This window comes from Takifugu rubripes, chromosome 7 (genome assembly GCF_901000725.2).
Source record: "Takifugu rubripes chromosome 7, fTakRub1.2, whole genome shotgun sequence".
NCBI classification, from domain to species: Eukaryota; Metazoa; Chordata; class Actinopteri; order Tetraodontiformes; family Tetraodontidae; genus Takifugu; species Takifugu rubripes.
The window spans coordinates 7364972-7378624 of NC_042291.1; the positions used below are offsets into that span (position 1 = coordinate 7364972).

General features: G+C 46.0%; 3 protein-coding genes across 39 annotated transcripts in view; 1 reads left to right on the top strand and 2 right to left on the bottom strand.

Moving 5' to 3' along the window:
* rims2a (regulating synaptic membrane exocytosis 2a) overlaps positions 1–3787 on the bottom strand; it is an 83115-nt gene extending 79328 nt beyond the window's left edge. For 13 of the 36 annotated variants that reach the window (XM_029838473.1, XM_029838457.1, XM_029838456.1 and 10 more), the window contains exons 1-2: positions 3453–3786; positions 2864–3064 (exon numbers count right to left, since the gene is read on the bottom strand). In XM_029838473.1, coding sequence (XP_029694333.1) covers positions 2864–3048 — 185 coding nt within the window. In that variant the 5' untranslated portion in view covers positions 3049–3064; positions 3453–3786. Of the gene's footprint in view, positions 1–2863; positions 3065–3324; positions 3405–3452 lie in introns of those variants that run through there. The other 23 variants (XM_029838454.1, XM_029838453.1, XM_029838449.1 and 20 more) reach the window with 3 other exon arrangements.
* A 393-nt stretch (positions 3788–4180) lies between these two features.
* dcaf13 (ddb1 and cul4 associated factor 13) lies at positions 4181–9444 on the bottom strand. The gene is made up of 11 exons (XM_003965831.3): positions 9247–9444; positions 8825–9024; positions 8624–8731; positions 8427–8516; positions 7670–7825; positions 7508–7585; positions 7355–7437; positions 7116–7280; positions 6727–6862; positions 5140–5303; positions 4181–4774 (listed from the first exon to the last, which is right to left on the bottom strand). The coding sequence occupies exons 1-11, from the start codon at positions 9314–9316 to the stop codon at positions 4687–4689; spliced, it is 1338 nt and encodes a 445-aa protein (XP_003965880.1). The 5' UTR covers positions 9317–9444; the 3' UTR covers positions 4181–4686.
* A 384-nt stretch (positions 9445–9828) lies between these two features.
* slc25a32b (solute carrier family 25 member 32b) lies at positions 9829–13646 on the top strand. 2 transcript variants are annotated; one of them, XR_003889051.1, is made up of 8 exons: positions 9829–10488; positions 10673–10823; positions 10915–11000; positions 11463–11617; positions 12605–12718; positions 12893–13038; positions 13110–13360; positions 13434–13639. XR_003889051.1 is itself a non-coding variant. In XM_003965852.3 (7 exons), the coding sequence occupies exons 1-7, from the start codon at positions 10284–10286 to the stop codon at positions 13231–13233; spliced, it is 981 nt and encodes a 326-aa protein (XP_003965901.1). In that variant the 5' UTR covers positions 9829–10283; the 3' UTR covers positions 13234–13646. The 2 variants fall into 2 exon arrangements, 1 of the variants encoding a protein (XP_003965901.1); XM_003965852.3 differs by having other exon boundaries at positions 13110–13646.
* Positions 13647–13653: the final 7 nt, after the last annotated feature.

Consider the following 13653-nt stretch of genomic DNA (forward strand, 5'->3'; position numbering starts at 1 on the left):
GTATCGACCCTATAATGTTATGGAACCTGGAAATGACCTGCTTGTTATTCGTTTGGTAGTAGCAGTTGTAGGATTAGAATATGCAAATCAGCCAGTTTTTGGCACACCGAAGCTCAACAAAGGCACACACACACACACACACACACACACACACACACACACACACACACACACAGTAAAAGACCAAACACACCTCCACAATGTCACCTGACTGTGAGCTAATAGTGTATTAGCATGCAAAAAAAATGGTGACCATCAACCGTTCTGTGTGGTTTTTTTTAGGATATTGTTCATTTTCACAGATGCTGGAGGCAGAACAAAGAGAAAAATCAGTCTAGAAAAAAAGGTAGGTGACATAATAGAGCAGCAGACACTCCGGAGACCTGGAATGGCTGCAGCTCAGCAGGGGTTCCTCCTAAAAGGTGGCCGTTATAATTAGTTCTTATCAAACGAGGTCCCAGAGTGAAAGAGGCCCTCCTCGATGATCAGCGCCAGGAGGGGGGGGGCGAGTTCGGATGGAGAACCGGAGCACCTCCATCCCCTCATGTCTTCCACCAGGAACCAGGAGGCTGCCTCAGAAAAGTGGAGGAACAGGGGGGAAAGGAGAATTGGAGCCCCGGGTGTTGTGTGGGTCACCCAATCGCAGGCAGCTGATGTCTGCCTGTAGGACACACAGTGTCTGGCTGGGTGGGGGAGGGGGCCCGAGAGCATTATTACTGTACTGCTCAGAGACTCGCTGATGCATAGAAAGTTAAGGTAGCTATTAGCTCCAGTGCATTTCCTTCACGGGAACAAATAAACCTGGAGCCACTTAAGTGCTTCCCTATGTGGAAAATAGAGACAGTGACGTTCTGAGGTGAATATTCCTCGACCGCGGCCTTGAAGAGCTTTCTAGGACATAATTCTGACAACAAGCTAGTACAGTATGTAGCGCGCCGCATCGTGGGCTCCGGGAAATCGATTTCCCCATTGTCGCAGTCCATTTCCGCCGCGCAGACACGCGTACAGCGTGGGAGCCCGCTACGAACCGGCGGAGAGAGAGGAGCTAATTACATGCGAGTCAGGAGCCGCGGATTTCCATCCACGCTCGCCGGAGCACCTCCAATGAGATGACAGCGAGTTGGCAAGCCCTGCTGCTGGAGGCTTCTCCCTCTCCCTTCCTCTTCCCCATCCGTCCATCCTCCCAGGATTCCCTCAGTTAATCCACAGACTCAGATGTTCAAACCATCACCTCTCCAAAAAATAAAATAAAAAAGTCGACCGAGCGGGACGCTATACGGTTGAATTTGGCAGTGTGGGCGGGTTGGTTTGGGCGAGCGCTACTATCCCATGACAAGTTAATCCACTGCAGTCTTACCTATCAGAGCTGAGCATATTAGCGCTGCTTTGGGATGCGCTATGCTCGCGTGATTCATGAAGAAAGTGGGGATTTACTGTTCTGATGACTCACGGTGAGTCACCTTGCACATATAGAGAGAACGCAGACAAACCCACAGTCGCGCTGCCTGAAATGTTGAGCAAAAATAATAAAATAAATCGGGTAAAATGGGCTGGAGAGGTGCGCCACGCAGGAAAACACTGGCGGGTCGGGAACACGTGAGAGGAGCCATGCTGGACACACAATACTTGTGAAAATAAGCAATCAATAGAGTATAGAGGCCTCTGTGACCCTCCGGTATCTGGCACGTGTGCGTTTTAGTTACCTAACATCAGTCCCGTCCGATACAAAGACCAGCGTCCTCTGCCTGTGCTCAGGCTGGGCATCGCTGACAGGCTAAGGGTGACTGAAGCTGACAATCCCCTTTACCTCAGAGGAAATGAAATTAGAAAAACACTCAGCTATTTGGAAGGGGAATAGAGCAGGATGAGGAGGGGGGGTGGGCGAAGGAAAAGGCCCTGAATGATTCACGCAGCACATGCAGCAGCCGCTGAGAGGTAGCCGTATCTTGGAGAACATGAGTCATGTTTATCATGCAGCTGTGCTAGGTAGTGATTGCACAACTGTCACTCAATTGAGGATGTCGCCACGGAGCAAATATTTACCTGATTTAGCTCACCAGAACAGTCGGAATGCTTTATTACCTAAGTGTCCTAGCAGAAGTGTGGCCTGGTCACCCTGCCTTGCCTTTGCCCCCCAACTCTGACTTTTCCTCATGAGCCCAAATCAAGTTTTTAATTAACAGCACATCAACTGAGTGTGGTTTTATGGCTAGGGCAGAGCGAGAGACTGTAATACTCCACCATAAAACAAGAGTTATGGCTCATGCAGCAAAGGTGAAAGCAGTCCGGTCCGCCTTAAGAACCGGGAGCGGGGGACAGCGGTGGACAGCGCCGCGGTGCTGAAGCGGCTCCCGGGGACCTGTGCGCTCAGAGGGGCGGGAGGGGGACGCAAATCCAGGGGGTCGGTGGGCTCCACCGACAGCTCAACTGTTGAAATCACACACCCCCTCCATCACAGAGGACACCTTAAATCATCTTTCCAGTGTCACATTGTGTAACCTCGGTGACGTTCGCGGGGAAAGGTTAAGCAATTTGGCGTGCTTTTTACGCGAAAATGGCGCCCGCTGCTGCTAACCCAGCCCATTATAGTAAAGCGACGGCTCCGGCGAAGTGGACCCGAAAGAGGCTGGGGAGAGCGTCGCATTCTGAGACGACATTCGCCCGTTTCTACGCAGTATTCCGCCAACAGGGAGCGAGGAGACAGCGACCAGGAGAGGGGAACGGTCCCCTCACCGCGGTGCTATCAGCTAGCGACGGTGAAACCGTAGCTTCGACGTCGGGAGGCAACATGATCCAGCAGTGACACCGAGAGACAAATTCCCATCCAGCAACAGCTCCCACCAGCCCCGTTTCCCCTCCTTACTTTAACATCGACTGTTCCTTCGCTTCCTCGGTCTTTTGGCGCTCCATGACACCGAGGATGATCTTCCTCTCCTCCTCGGTGAGGTGGCTGAGGTCCGGCATCTCCGGCACGGCGCCCGCCGCTGAGGCAGCCGCAGCTGCGGGGCCGGGGCCAGGGCCGCCCCGGGGCCCGTGTGGAGCAGACATCTTTTATACACCGTGGCTACCACAAAAGAAACGGGAGAACCACCGTCAACCAGCAGCATTTTCGGCCGACATATAACGTTAAAAACATGGTGTCAATGTTTGCTGAGGGCGCCGTGGCTCGGAGACGACATGCTCGGTGCTAGCTGGAACCCACTTTGCATAAATAAGCGTCAAAATGTGAATTAAGGCTGCACCCTCCACTATCCGAGGCTTGTCATGTGCTTATTAAACCCCCGGAATTCATATCATCTAAGCAGTTGTGCGCTAAAACGACACCTAAAAGGAGAAGATACTAGAAAAGCAGACGCGTTTCTAAATAGTGAGCCGCAGCCTTCGGTTCCTCCTTCATCCACCCGGGTTTAAAGTGGTCAAATGGAGCGCGTTGGATTAAAAACAAGCCTTGCCTTTTATTTCGCTGTCATGTTCAATCCTGTCTAACCCATCGCTGGCATCCTTCAGGAAGGTTTTACTCGCATGCTGGAATTATATTCTTTTTTTTAAAAAAAAGTAAAAAAAATAAAATAAAGGGGGCGAATGACCCAAATGCGTCCCCCAGTCCGTCCTTGTTTTGTTTCCGTTTGTAGTCCTCTGTCACCCCGTTTAGCTCCCTTTCCGCCAGGTTGGTAATTCTTGGTGATTTCTTAAATGCACAAAAATGGATGCAATGAGAGAGAGAGAGAGAGGCAGGATGACAGTGAGAGAGAAGAGAGAGAGGGATGGAGAGAAAGAGGCGGAGCGATGGAGACGCGTAGAAGAGGAGAGGACAGCGGACGTTCATTGACAGCAGGCGGGCAGCAGGTGCAAAAACCCGGACTGGACGCTCCCAGTCGGACCGGTCCCGGAAACTCCTGATGCATATTTCATAAGCACATTATGGTCAATGCCGCACGTGCGGGAATGAGAGGAGGCAGAAAGTGACGGATAATGCGGGGGGTGCGGGGTTTCCGGCCAGAAGTGGCTTTCCTGCAAATGATGAAGTGTTTTTTCTCTTCAATCAAAGGTTCAGGGTTCAGGTTTCGGGGGGGGGGGGGGGGCGCGCAGTCGGGGATCTGCTGGGAATGGATTCATCAATCAGATAAATACTTTGCTTCCACAGAATTACGGACAGAATTGAAATAAATAGTGCAACTGATCGTTGTTTGGGCAAAAACAATTTATTTTTATTGTTTTAATACAAAACCGGCAGAATTTAGGTGCCACAAAACACCGAGGCGGTGCCATTTAATTGCTCCACTTAGGGACACTTTCTCAGTTCCCACACTCTTTTCTGCACATGGCTTTTACTCCGCCAGGATGAGGAGCTGATAGGATTTGAAGGGCAACATTAAGAGGATAGAAGCTCTACCTCATTAGCTCGGCTGTGAGTAAATTAGCATCTCTGCAGCTTGTTTCTGTCCTACTTTATAAACCTCAAGGTTTGCACAAAGTACAAAAGTTTGAAACCTTTTTAACAAGCCTTTACAGCATTTACTGACAGGATACTTTTGTCATGCCATGTATCATAATTAAATAAAGCCATCAGGTCTACCAGGTCAACTGTCACATCATATTCTTTACATCCTGGAGTCATTTTGCCGCCAATCACGCCGGAAACAATTCCTCCAAACACAAGTGAGCGGCCTGAAAACTTGGCTGCTTCTATTCCAGCACAGCCACGATGTGTTTCTCCTTCTCAGACACCACAGGAACGCTTCCTGGTTTGCTGTGTTTGCGCACATTTCTCTCTCTGGAAAAACAAAAAAAAAGCAATGAGGACATTCAGAAGATGAAATAAATGTGCGGTGACCTCACAACCATGTCACGGTTACGCTGATGCAGCCTAAAAATAATGCATAAACATTGATGGTAAATCATTCACAGTCCAAACAGGCGCTGACGGCAATTAGATGAATCACTGGACAACAGGGCAAATTGGGACAATCAATCTCGCATACAGGCTATAAATGAGTATGCAAGACCAATGGAGCCCACGTCATGCCGGGCAGGCCCATCTGTGACATTTTCCATTAGGCCGGCGAGGCAGCAGAGGCCACGCTTACCTTGGCAGCACAAACAAGTGGCTTAGCTCCAGAAAAAAAAATGAACACGTACTTCCTGCGGCGAGCCTCTTTCATGACCTGCAGCTCCTTCCTCTGGTGGTGGAGGGCCTTGGGAAGGTGTCGGTGCTTGGTGATGCGTCTGACCTGCGGGTGGTACTGGAACTTCTCCCTCAGCTTCTGGTTGTAGTTGATGGCCTGCTTCTCTCTGAGGGACAGCTGTGAGACAAGAGTGGGTGGGTTGGTTGGTTAAGGAGGTGAGCGACGAGAGCTGCGACCATTCAGAGGGTTTCATATGCATAGCTTTCATTCATAATAATGGGCAGCAACAAAGACCCATTCAAACAAGTTGCTCCAAAAGTTTTAACTTTTTACAGTAAAATCTCAACCCTAAAACTCTAAAATTATAACCAACACTAACAAAATCGCTGTCTCGCTCTCTGGGATGTTACTCAGACTCATCTTGGCCAAAGCGGCGCTCTTTGAAGCCTTTTATGCTAATTAAAAGCAATGATTTCCTTCCGATTCAATTAGCGAGAGAAGAGCCGTTAGATGCTAAGCTAATTCGCAGGAATAGAGTTGGCACACATACATAAGTGAGACTGAGCAGTGTTTCTCTGCTCCACAAACACAACACTGTGGTTTAAGACGGCTAAAGAAGTTTAGTTTACTTCTCCAACAGGGTGAAGAAATTAGACATTTTATCGAATGGACCGCTACTCTGCATCTCATCTTGAGGATTCTCAGTCCATGACCTCCCACATCACCAGTGTGCCACATCCGTGACGGTCAACCCAAAGTTTTCCAAAAGTGTTCCGCTGAACCAACCAAGCCCCGAGGAAAGAAATTAAATATTAAAGGCCCAAAATGAAACAGGATCCAGTTCAAAGTGTTACATTTCAAATAAAAAAGGTCAAATTTACACAAACTGCCGCTGCAAAGTTCTACAAAAAAGCTGAAGAAAGTCCTGATCAAAGCCGCCTGATGTCTACAGACGCACATCTTTGATTCAGCATTTCTCAGCAATTAAAGACCCTCTCAGTAAAAGTCGATTCTCAGAGCTTCATTATTTTTAAGAGTGGGCCGCTTTAAGTGATTAGCTCATTCAAACTGCTGATAAGAGCAGCCCCTGTCTGATCTCTTTAAGTGCAAAGACTGTAAATAAATCTTATTTAAACCGTGGCAGTAAAACTAGTGCCAGAAACTTGCACTTTCCACTCTGACACTTTGGACAAACCAAAAGTGAATGAGAGAGAACTCGCGCTGATGTAGAAGTTGCCATGATTCAGACTGAATACTCTAAATAAAATACATGTCGCATAATAATAAAAAGCCACTGCTGCTCTCGAGGGCTTTCTCTGCCAGAGAACTCACTGTGCTGATTAGTATACCCACTATGTCAGCACTGATGAGGACATTTGGCATCTGCAGCTCCTGGCACAGTCACCTACTTTTACTTTGCCAAGTCTGGCCTGGAGCCACGGCCATATCAAAGGATGCAGCTAACACATAAAACATCATCCAGAAAGGAGGCAGACACGTCACAGCATCCATCACTCATAGATATAGACGCTGGCACTGACAGTGTCTTCAATGGGGAAATGATCTGAGGGTCACGGAAGGATGATGAGGTGGGACTCACCACTCCCAGCTTCTCCGACGCGTTGGCCTTCCAGAGTCGGATGTTCATTTCATCCGAGCCGCTCAGAACGTATTTACTGTCTGCAGACCACTTGACGCAGATGACATGCTGCATGCGTTTGGTGTGGTAAACCTCCCTACATTTGAAAATGAAAAGAATATAAAATGAAATGTGCAATGCAGTTTCAATACCTCTAAAATAAGCCCAGTTTGGCTACCGGTAATTTTCTAAATTCAAAGCTATGAATAATTCAATTATTATACTATTTTACTGCAGAAAAATTACTCTAAATTTGAAACGACATGCAAATAGTAGTTATATTTTGTGTTTGGCAGCCAAACAGATGAGTATTTTCAACCCCACATCCAAGATAAGCTGGTGTTACTGACCTGCTGCGGTCGGAATCCTTGGGGAAGATGCGGATGGTTTTGTCAAAGCTGGCGGACACAAACTCCTTCCCGGTGGGAGAATAATCCACATCCAGCACAGCAGAGACGTGGTCCATGTGCACCATGATTGGCTTCTCCAGATACCTCATGTCATACGTGTACAGACTGCAGAGAAGACACACGTGAGCACAGGAAGAAAAGCCCTCCGAGCACACAAAGTACACGTGTCATCAACCCACTTGTAGTCCTCATTTGAAGCTGTGAAGTAATAGGCTTCCATGGGGTTCCAGCACAGTGTGTTGCTCCTCATCGTCATTATCACCTTGAGGAGCACACAGATGATAAGTCACCCAACAGACTGAGACACAACACGATAAGTTTTCAGCAGCTACCTTTTTAAGCGGTGTTGATTCTCTCATGTCATACAGCACTATACTTCTGTCTGAGGCACAGCTTGCAAGAAGTTCAGTCTGTGGAGGAGAAACCAAAAACAGTGGAGATTTAAAGGTGTTTTCCCAGTCGCTAATTGGACAAAGCCTGATTGACTGTCTTACTTCCACTGGATTGAAGTGGACAGAGCTGAAGCTGTCCACGCCCCAGGTGAACGAGCGGATGGGGCTGCTCCTCTGCTCATCCCAGATGTCCACCTGCTGGCCACAGGTAGCAAATAAACCCTCCTCCCGGTGATGGTCCAGGCCTGTAAACACTGTCTGCATGGGGACAAAATTCATTCTTCAGAGTCAGAATGTGATTCACACTTTAGAGTAGTCGTAGTCACCATTTCACTAGTGACATATTACACTGAGATGGGCTTATACTTCACTGTTAGCTGATTACTTCAAATACTATTAAATAATACGCAGGATGAAGATGGAACAGCATTTATATCATTTCTCCCTAATGTCATAGCAGTTGTTGAATAATGCTCTAAAAACTAGAGAGATTTAGAATTGTTTCCGAGTGAGGATGCAGAGCACAGCAGTGTTTGCCAGGAAATATAAATATAGCTTGCAAGCCTTAACGTTTCTGTAATTTGCTCAAGCTCTTGAAGGTGTCAATTTCATTATCACCTCAAACGGTCTCTCCAAGATTTTATTAGAACAAGGCAGAAAGCTTAGGTGTTTAATTCCACATCAAAATGCAGCTGTCGAGTTCACAATCACACACTTTTAATACTTTACTGCTGTGAAATTTGTTCTGGAACAACTCCAACTGATCCTGGTGGCAAACCTCTATCAAATATTCATCAGAAGACCTTTCCCACACTGAACCCACTGTGGTAATCCTGCAGCAGATGCTCACCAATCATACCTTGCCAAGAATTGTGTTGATAGGCTCCTCTTCCTCTCCATAACCCGGGGCTTCCATTTTCCACTGCTTGATTGTTTTGTCATCGCCAACCTACAACCGACCAACACAAGAGCCGCGCTCATTATTTGAGATCTGAAAATAAAACATATGAAAAGACAAAAGGGAATTCCTCTCAAGCATTAAAAGGCAACAGCTACCGTAAAGAATGATGTTCCACAAAAGCGTACAACCATCCCCCGGACAAATCCTTCGTGTGCTTGTAGCGTTCGGACACATTCATGCTTAGTCAGATTCCAGACTTTTACCTACAGATCAAATGAAATTCCAAGTAAGTGGCATCACGTTTACACTAGCATGTTTACATGGAGGTTAAGCCTTCATCTTTGGTTGATAGTTACCTCCCCATCGCAGGAGCCTGACAGCAAAGTGGCCAGACTTGTGGCGTGCTTAGCCATGCAGTTTACCCCATCTCTGTGTCCATCCAGGGAGGCCAGGAAAGGCTTGGCAAAGACCCTATCGAGCTTCGTGGCATTCAGTGCCCTCGTATATTCTCTGCACACCTCAAACGGATGGAGTGTTGGGTCATAGTTTCTAGGAACTGAGAATAAAAACAGCTTTGTATCATAAGTTGTAAGGAGCTCCACTTGTGCTAATGTTAACATTTGAATACACGCTAGACAACGAACGTGTTGAACATGTTTATTTTACACCCAGCACTGGCGTGTAAGACAGTATATGTTTTTTTTAAAAAGTAGTTTCTTATACAGATTTAGCTCTGTAACTGAATCTGGTTAGCTTGAGTTTAAATTATACAACTTACCGCGCTGAATATCATATTTAGTTTCCCTAACATAATCGTCTGGGTTCCTAGAAATGACCTTAACCTTCATGACGGGGTAGGTACAAAATGTACAAATTACTTTCTACACAATATACATAAAAATCACTTCTCAAAGAATAGAGAAAACATTAGCATTCTGTACGCCATGTGTTGACGAGAAGAGTGGCCGCAGTGCATTGTGGGACGAAAAGTCGGCGACGTCACAGATTAGCGTCAAGTTATTTTTAATAACGATGAGACAGGAAATACTACTTGACAATTATTTGAGAATACATTCCTGAATCAACCCTTAGAATATTGCCCTGACAATTACATTCATTTCAGATGTAAAATAATGATTGACTTATTTAACATATGTTATCTGTACGTATGAGGGGGAGCTCCATTTGTTATCCCTGATAACCAGATAAAGATACGTTTATTCATCCCAAAGAAACTTACAAACTAAAGGATGCGTTGCATTTCTGCTTTATTTTGAAAGCCACAACAGGAAGTACTACAACGTCAACGACCGTGTGGGGAGTCAGTCTCTCAAAGTGAGAAAATATTTTTGGCATATCATAGCGTGGACGATTCTTTTTGCAGTCAGATGAGTCTATACAACTGCTGTCTTTTACATTCTGAAACAGTATGAGACATTATTTTTACTAATTCGGTTTCCTTTCATGTTCTAGGTTTAATTAGGCATATTATATTGTGTAGTTCAATATTTCGGCTCGTCCACGCTAGCCCACTGCTAGCAACAGCAAGGTCGGCCAGCAACGTCGCCACACCGCCTGACATTAGACAACGTGCAGCAGGTACGAGTTACTGCGTGTGGAAACCTGGTTTACTCCAATCTTAGAATGAGGATGCATCAAAGAGTTACCATAACCTGTTCGTAAAATGTAGCTATTTTTAGATAGATTTAATACCAAAAGGAGATCCAAGTAATACCTGTACACGGGCCTAAACGAGATCAAAGTATTAGTATCACTTGTAAACACAGCTAATGTTAGCCGACAGGAGCAGGTAATATGAGCTCAGCTCCGAATCACGATGTCGTTAATGTACCGAAGACGGAACTCTCCGCAAAACCCAGTCCTGTCCTCTCAATAACCGGGCATGCTCAGAAGATCTTCGGTCATGTCAGAATCGAGAACCTGGTCGCTGGTCTCAGTGGAGGTGTGGTGTCCACGCTTGCGCTTCACCCTCTGGATCTGGTCAAGATCCGGTTTGCAGGTACAGTTTCACACCTGAAATCTGGTGAATGTCATTAGTAATAACTCCAGTAAAAGTGTCTCCAATTCTATAGTTCCTTAAAGCTAAGGCTTAATGTGAATAGAAACATGTGTAACGTATATTGGCCTGACTAATTGTTATCCTACTATTTTAGCTTTCTCATTTTCATCCTTTTTTATTATAGTGAGTGATGGATTGGACCTGAGACCCAAGTACAGTGGAATGATTCACTGCATGAAGTCTGTTTGGAAGCAGGAGGGCATGAGGGGCCTCTACCAAGGAGTTACACCCAATATTTGGGGAGCAGGTGCATCCTGGGGTCTCTATTTCCTGTTGTACGTAAGCAGTAAAGCTATGTATGCATGCAGTGATTTAACATTTCAAATGAACACATTTCCCACTCTCTTCTTACTTCCTCTTTTCCAGCTACAATGCAATCAAAGGCTACATTAAAGAGGGTCGTCAGACTGAGCTGAGTGCCACCGAGCACTTGGTGTCTGCAGCTCAAGCAGGTCAGTTACATCCCCACGTTGCTCACCAGCCATACGGCCAGCTAGCAATTGTTAACAACAACCAGATAACGCAGCTTTGAGCCGGCTGCAGCAGACTGGGAGCAGATAAAAGGAGCTGCTACTGTTCATTCCACAAGGTCACATGGATGTGCTTCCTGCTGGCCGCATGAATGTTTGGGACTAAAAGTTTTAATCAGCAACGTCTTACCATTATTGGGTGGAAACGAGCTTAGCTTTCAATGCAGCCTGTGTTTTTAAGTGTTCATGATGAAATAATAGCTTTCTGACATACGTTTGCAGCCTATTTATTGGGTATTTGTTGCAGCTTTGTCTGCTTCAATGACAAAACTACAACCAAATGTTTCAGTAGCTGCATGCTAACTATGTATCTAACCATATATCAGATAACTCTGTAAATGTTTTCTGCCTTGCTTCTGACAATTGTCACTTATCTCCACCCAGGAATCCTTACGCTCACCTTAACCAACCCGATCTGGGTGACAAAGACCCGCCTGGTGTTGCAGTACAGTGCTGACTGCTCTAGTAAACAGTACAAGGGGATGTTTGACGCTTTGGCCAAGATCTACCGCCATGAAGGAGTTCCTGGACTGTACAGGGTTAGTCATCATTGTAACTGTTTTCTTCATCAACGAGGGGTTCTGGAGGGTGTGACATTGATAGGATGATGGTGTTTAAAAAGGGAGCACTTCAAACTTCAACAACTACCATTCAGCACAGCCAGTGACATCCTTATTTCCCCGTGATAAGCTGAGTTTGACCAGCAAATTCAACAAGTTGGCAGCATTTTATAACCAATGCGTTGTGTTATTCCACTCATTGCCACGAGGGGGCAGCAGTGACGAATTTTTCATCTAATTCTCAGTATAATGCAGTGCAGCAAAAAACAACATTTCTACTGGGACCCTGATGTGACTTGGAAGAAACAATAGCAAATTAATGCGTAAAAAAATGTTTGTACATGATAAAATATCTGCAATGATAGAGGTTCCCTTAAGAATGTGCTGATAATAAACATGTAATTGGAGCAGAGCAATAAGGCAAGTACAGTTTTGACAAGTACTGTTCCACTACTCGATTTATGGTTATTTATGGAGGAAGTCCTGATTGTTTTATGATGCCATGTGTGATATGTGTACGTATCAGTGCCTGTTCAGATTGTGAACAGCCTTGCTGAAGAAAATGTGGTATTGGAATGAGCGATCTTTATCTCCTGCCTGAGGAGATAGGGCTGTATTGGAGCACGACGGGCATTCTCCACCGCACCCTGGTAGAGGTTTTCAGGCCTCCTCTGTTGTAGTCCAGCTTTCTTGAGTTCCCCCAGGTAGTGAAGCTGCTGCTTTATTTTCCTGATGACCCTGTCCACAGCCCCTCCATTAATGTCCACAGAACCTTCATCTGTTCTCTTTGACTGCCTGAAATCCACATCAATCTCCTTGGTTATGATGCTGTTCAGTATGAGGTTGTTGGTGGTGCACCAGGATGACATTGAACCTGGATTTTAGCTTATAACTCAAGTCTTTCAGAACATTCTAGGGTAACTGTGATGAAAGAGTCACTAACGGAGCACAAACCTGTGTTGCCAGGGTTTTGTTCCTGGTCTTTTCGGCACATCTCACGGAGCTCTGCAGTTCATGGCCTATGAGGAGCTCAAGAGAGACTACAACAGATACAAGAACGAGCCCTCAGATACAAAACTGGTGAGTCACTGAGCACACGATCAGGGATCAGGGGGGCGGTGGGAACATGCCCTGTGTGGAATACATGTAGGAAACTTTTCACAGCACAAAAGTTGAAGTGAGTCAGTCCTTTTCCTTCAGCTCTCTTCCTTCCTCCTCCTCGCTCACCCTTCATCCGTTTCCCTGCATTGACAGAACTCTCTTGAATATATCACAATGGCGGCATTGTCCAAAATATTTGCCGTGGCCACGACGTACCCGTATCAGGTGGTGCGAGCTCGCCTGCAAGACCAGCACAATAGCTACAACGGCGTGCTGGATGTCATCAGCCGGACGTGGAGGTGCAGTACCTGCTAATAGAGGAGCAGAAAACCCTCCCATTTGTTCTGAATCCTCTTCTTTTTCTCCTCAGGAATGAAGGAGCTGCTGGTTTCTACAAGGGCATCATTCCCAACATTATCCGGGTGACTCCTGCCTGCTGTATCACTTTTGTGGTATACGAGAACGTGTCTGCGTTTCTTCTGAGACACAACTGAAGAGTTTTCACCAGCACTTTGGTGTCAGTCGAGGAGCAGAGCGTCGGGTTCAGACGGAACTCTGGTCTGAGATGATCTGGATCTGAGATGCGTTTGTTTGCACTCTGAAGATTGAGAGAGCTGGAGAGTCAGTGATTAAAATTGTGCCTGTTTTTTTTTAAATATTTATGTTTTAGTTGTATTTATGATTCACATTTCAGCCAGAGCAGAGAGAACATCGTCAGGTTTACAGTTGCAACTATTTTTAACTGTAGTTGTTTCTGCAATCACGCACATCAGCAGTGGAGATCTTTTGTTGCCTCAGGCGTTCACGAAGAGACGTACCTCACCTCTTAAAGTCAATGTTAATGTTAATTAATGTCGGTACATTAAACGTATGACTTTGGCCACCACGGTGTGCAAAAGTGACCCAATAATGTT

What these genes read in the sequence shown, in the direction of transcription:
- slc25a32b (XM_003965852.3), top strand. Translation starts at nt 10,284, where the DNA reads ATGAGCTCAGCTCCGAATCACGATGTCGTTAATGTACCGAAGACGGAA. An exon ending in GGTCAAGATCCGGTTTGCAG is followed by an intron (nt 10,489 to 10,672) that starts GTACAGTTTCAC and finishes TTTTTATTATAG; the next exon opens with TGAGTGATGGATTGGACCTG. An exon ending in GTCATCAGCCGGACGTGGAG is followed by an intron (nt 13,039 to 13,109) that starts GTGCAGTACCTG and finishes TTTTCTCCTCAG; the next exon opens with GAATGAAGGAGCTGCTGGTT.
- dcaf13 (XM_003965831.3), bottom strand. Translation starts at nt 9,316, where the DNA reads ATGAAGGTTAAGGTCATTTCTAGGAACCCAGACGATTATGTTAGGGAA. An exon ending in CAGGCTCCTGCGATGGGGAG is followed by an intron (nt 8,732 to 8,824) that starts GTAACTATCAAC and finishes TTTGATCTGTAG; the next exon opens with GTAAAAGTCTGGAATCTGAC. An exon ending in GTGGAACATCATTCTTTACG is followed by an intron (nt 8,517 to 8,623) that starts GTAGCTGTTGCC and finishes GGTCGGTTGTAG; the next exon opens with GTTGGCGATGACAAAACAAT.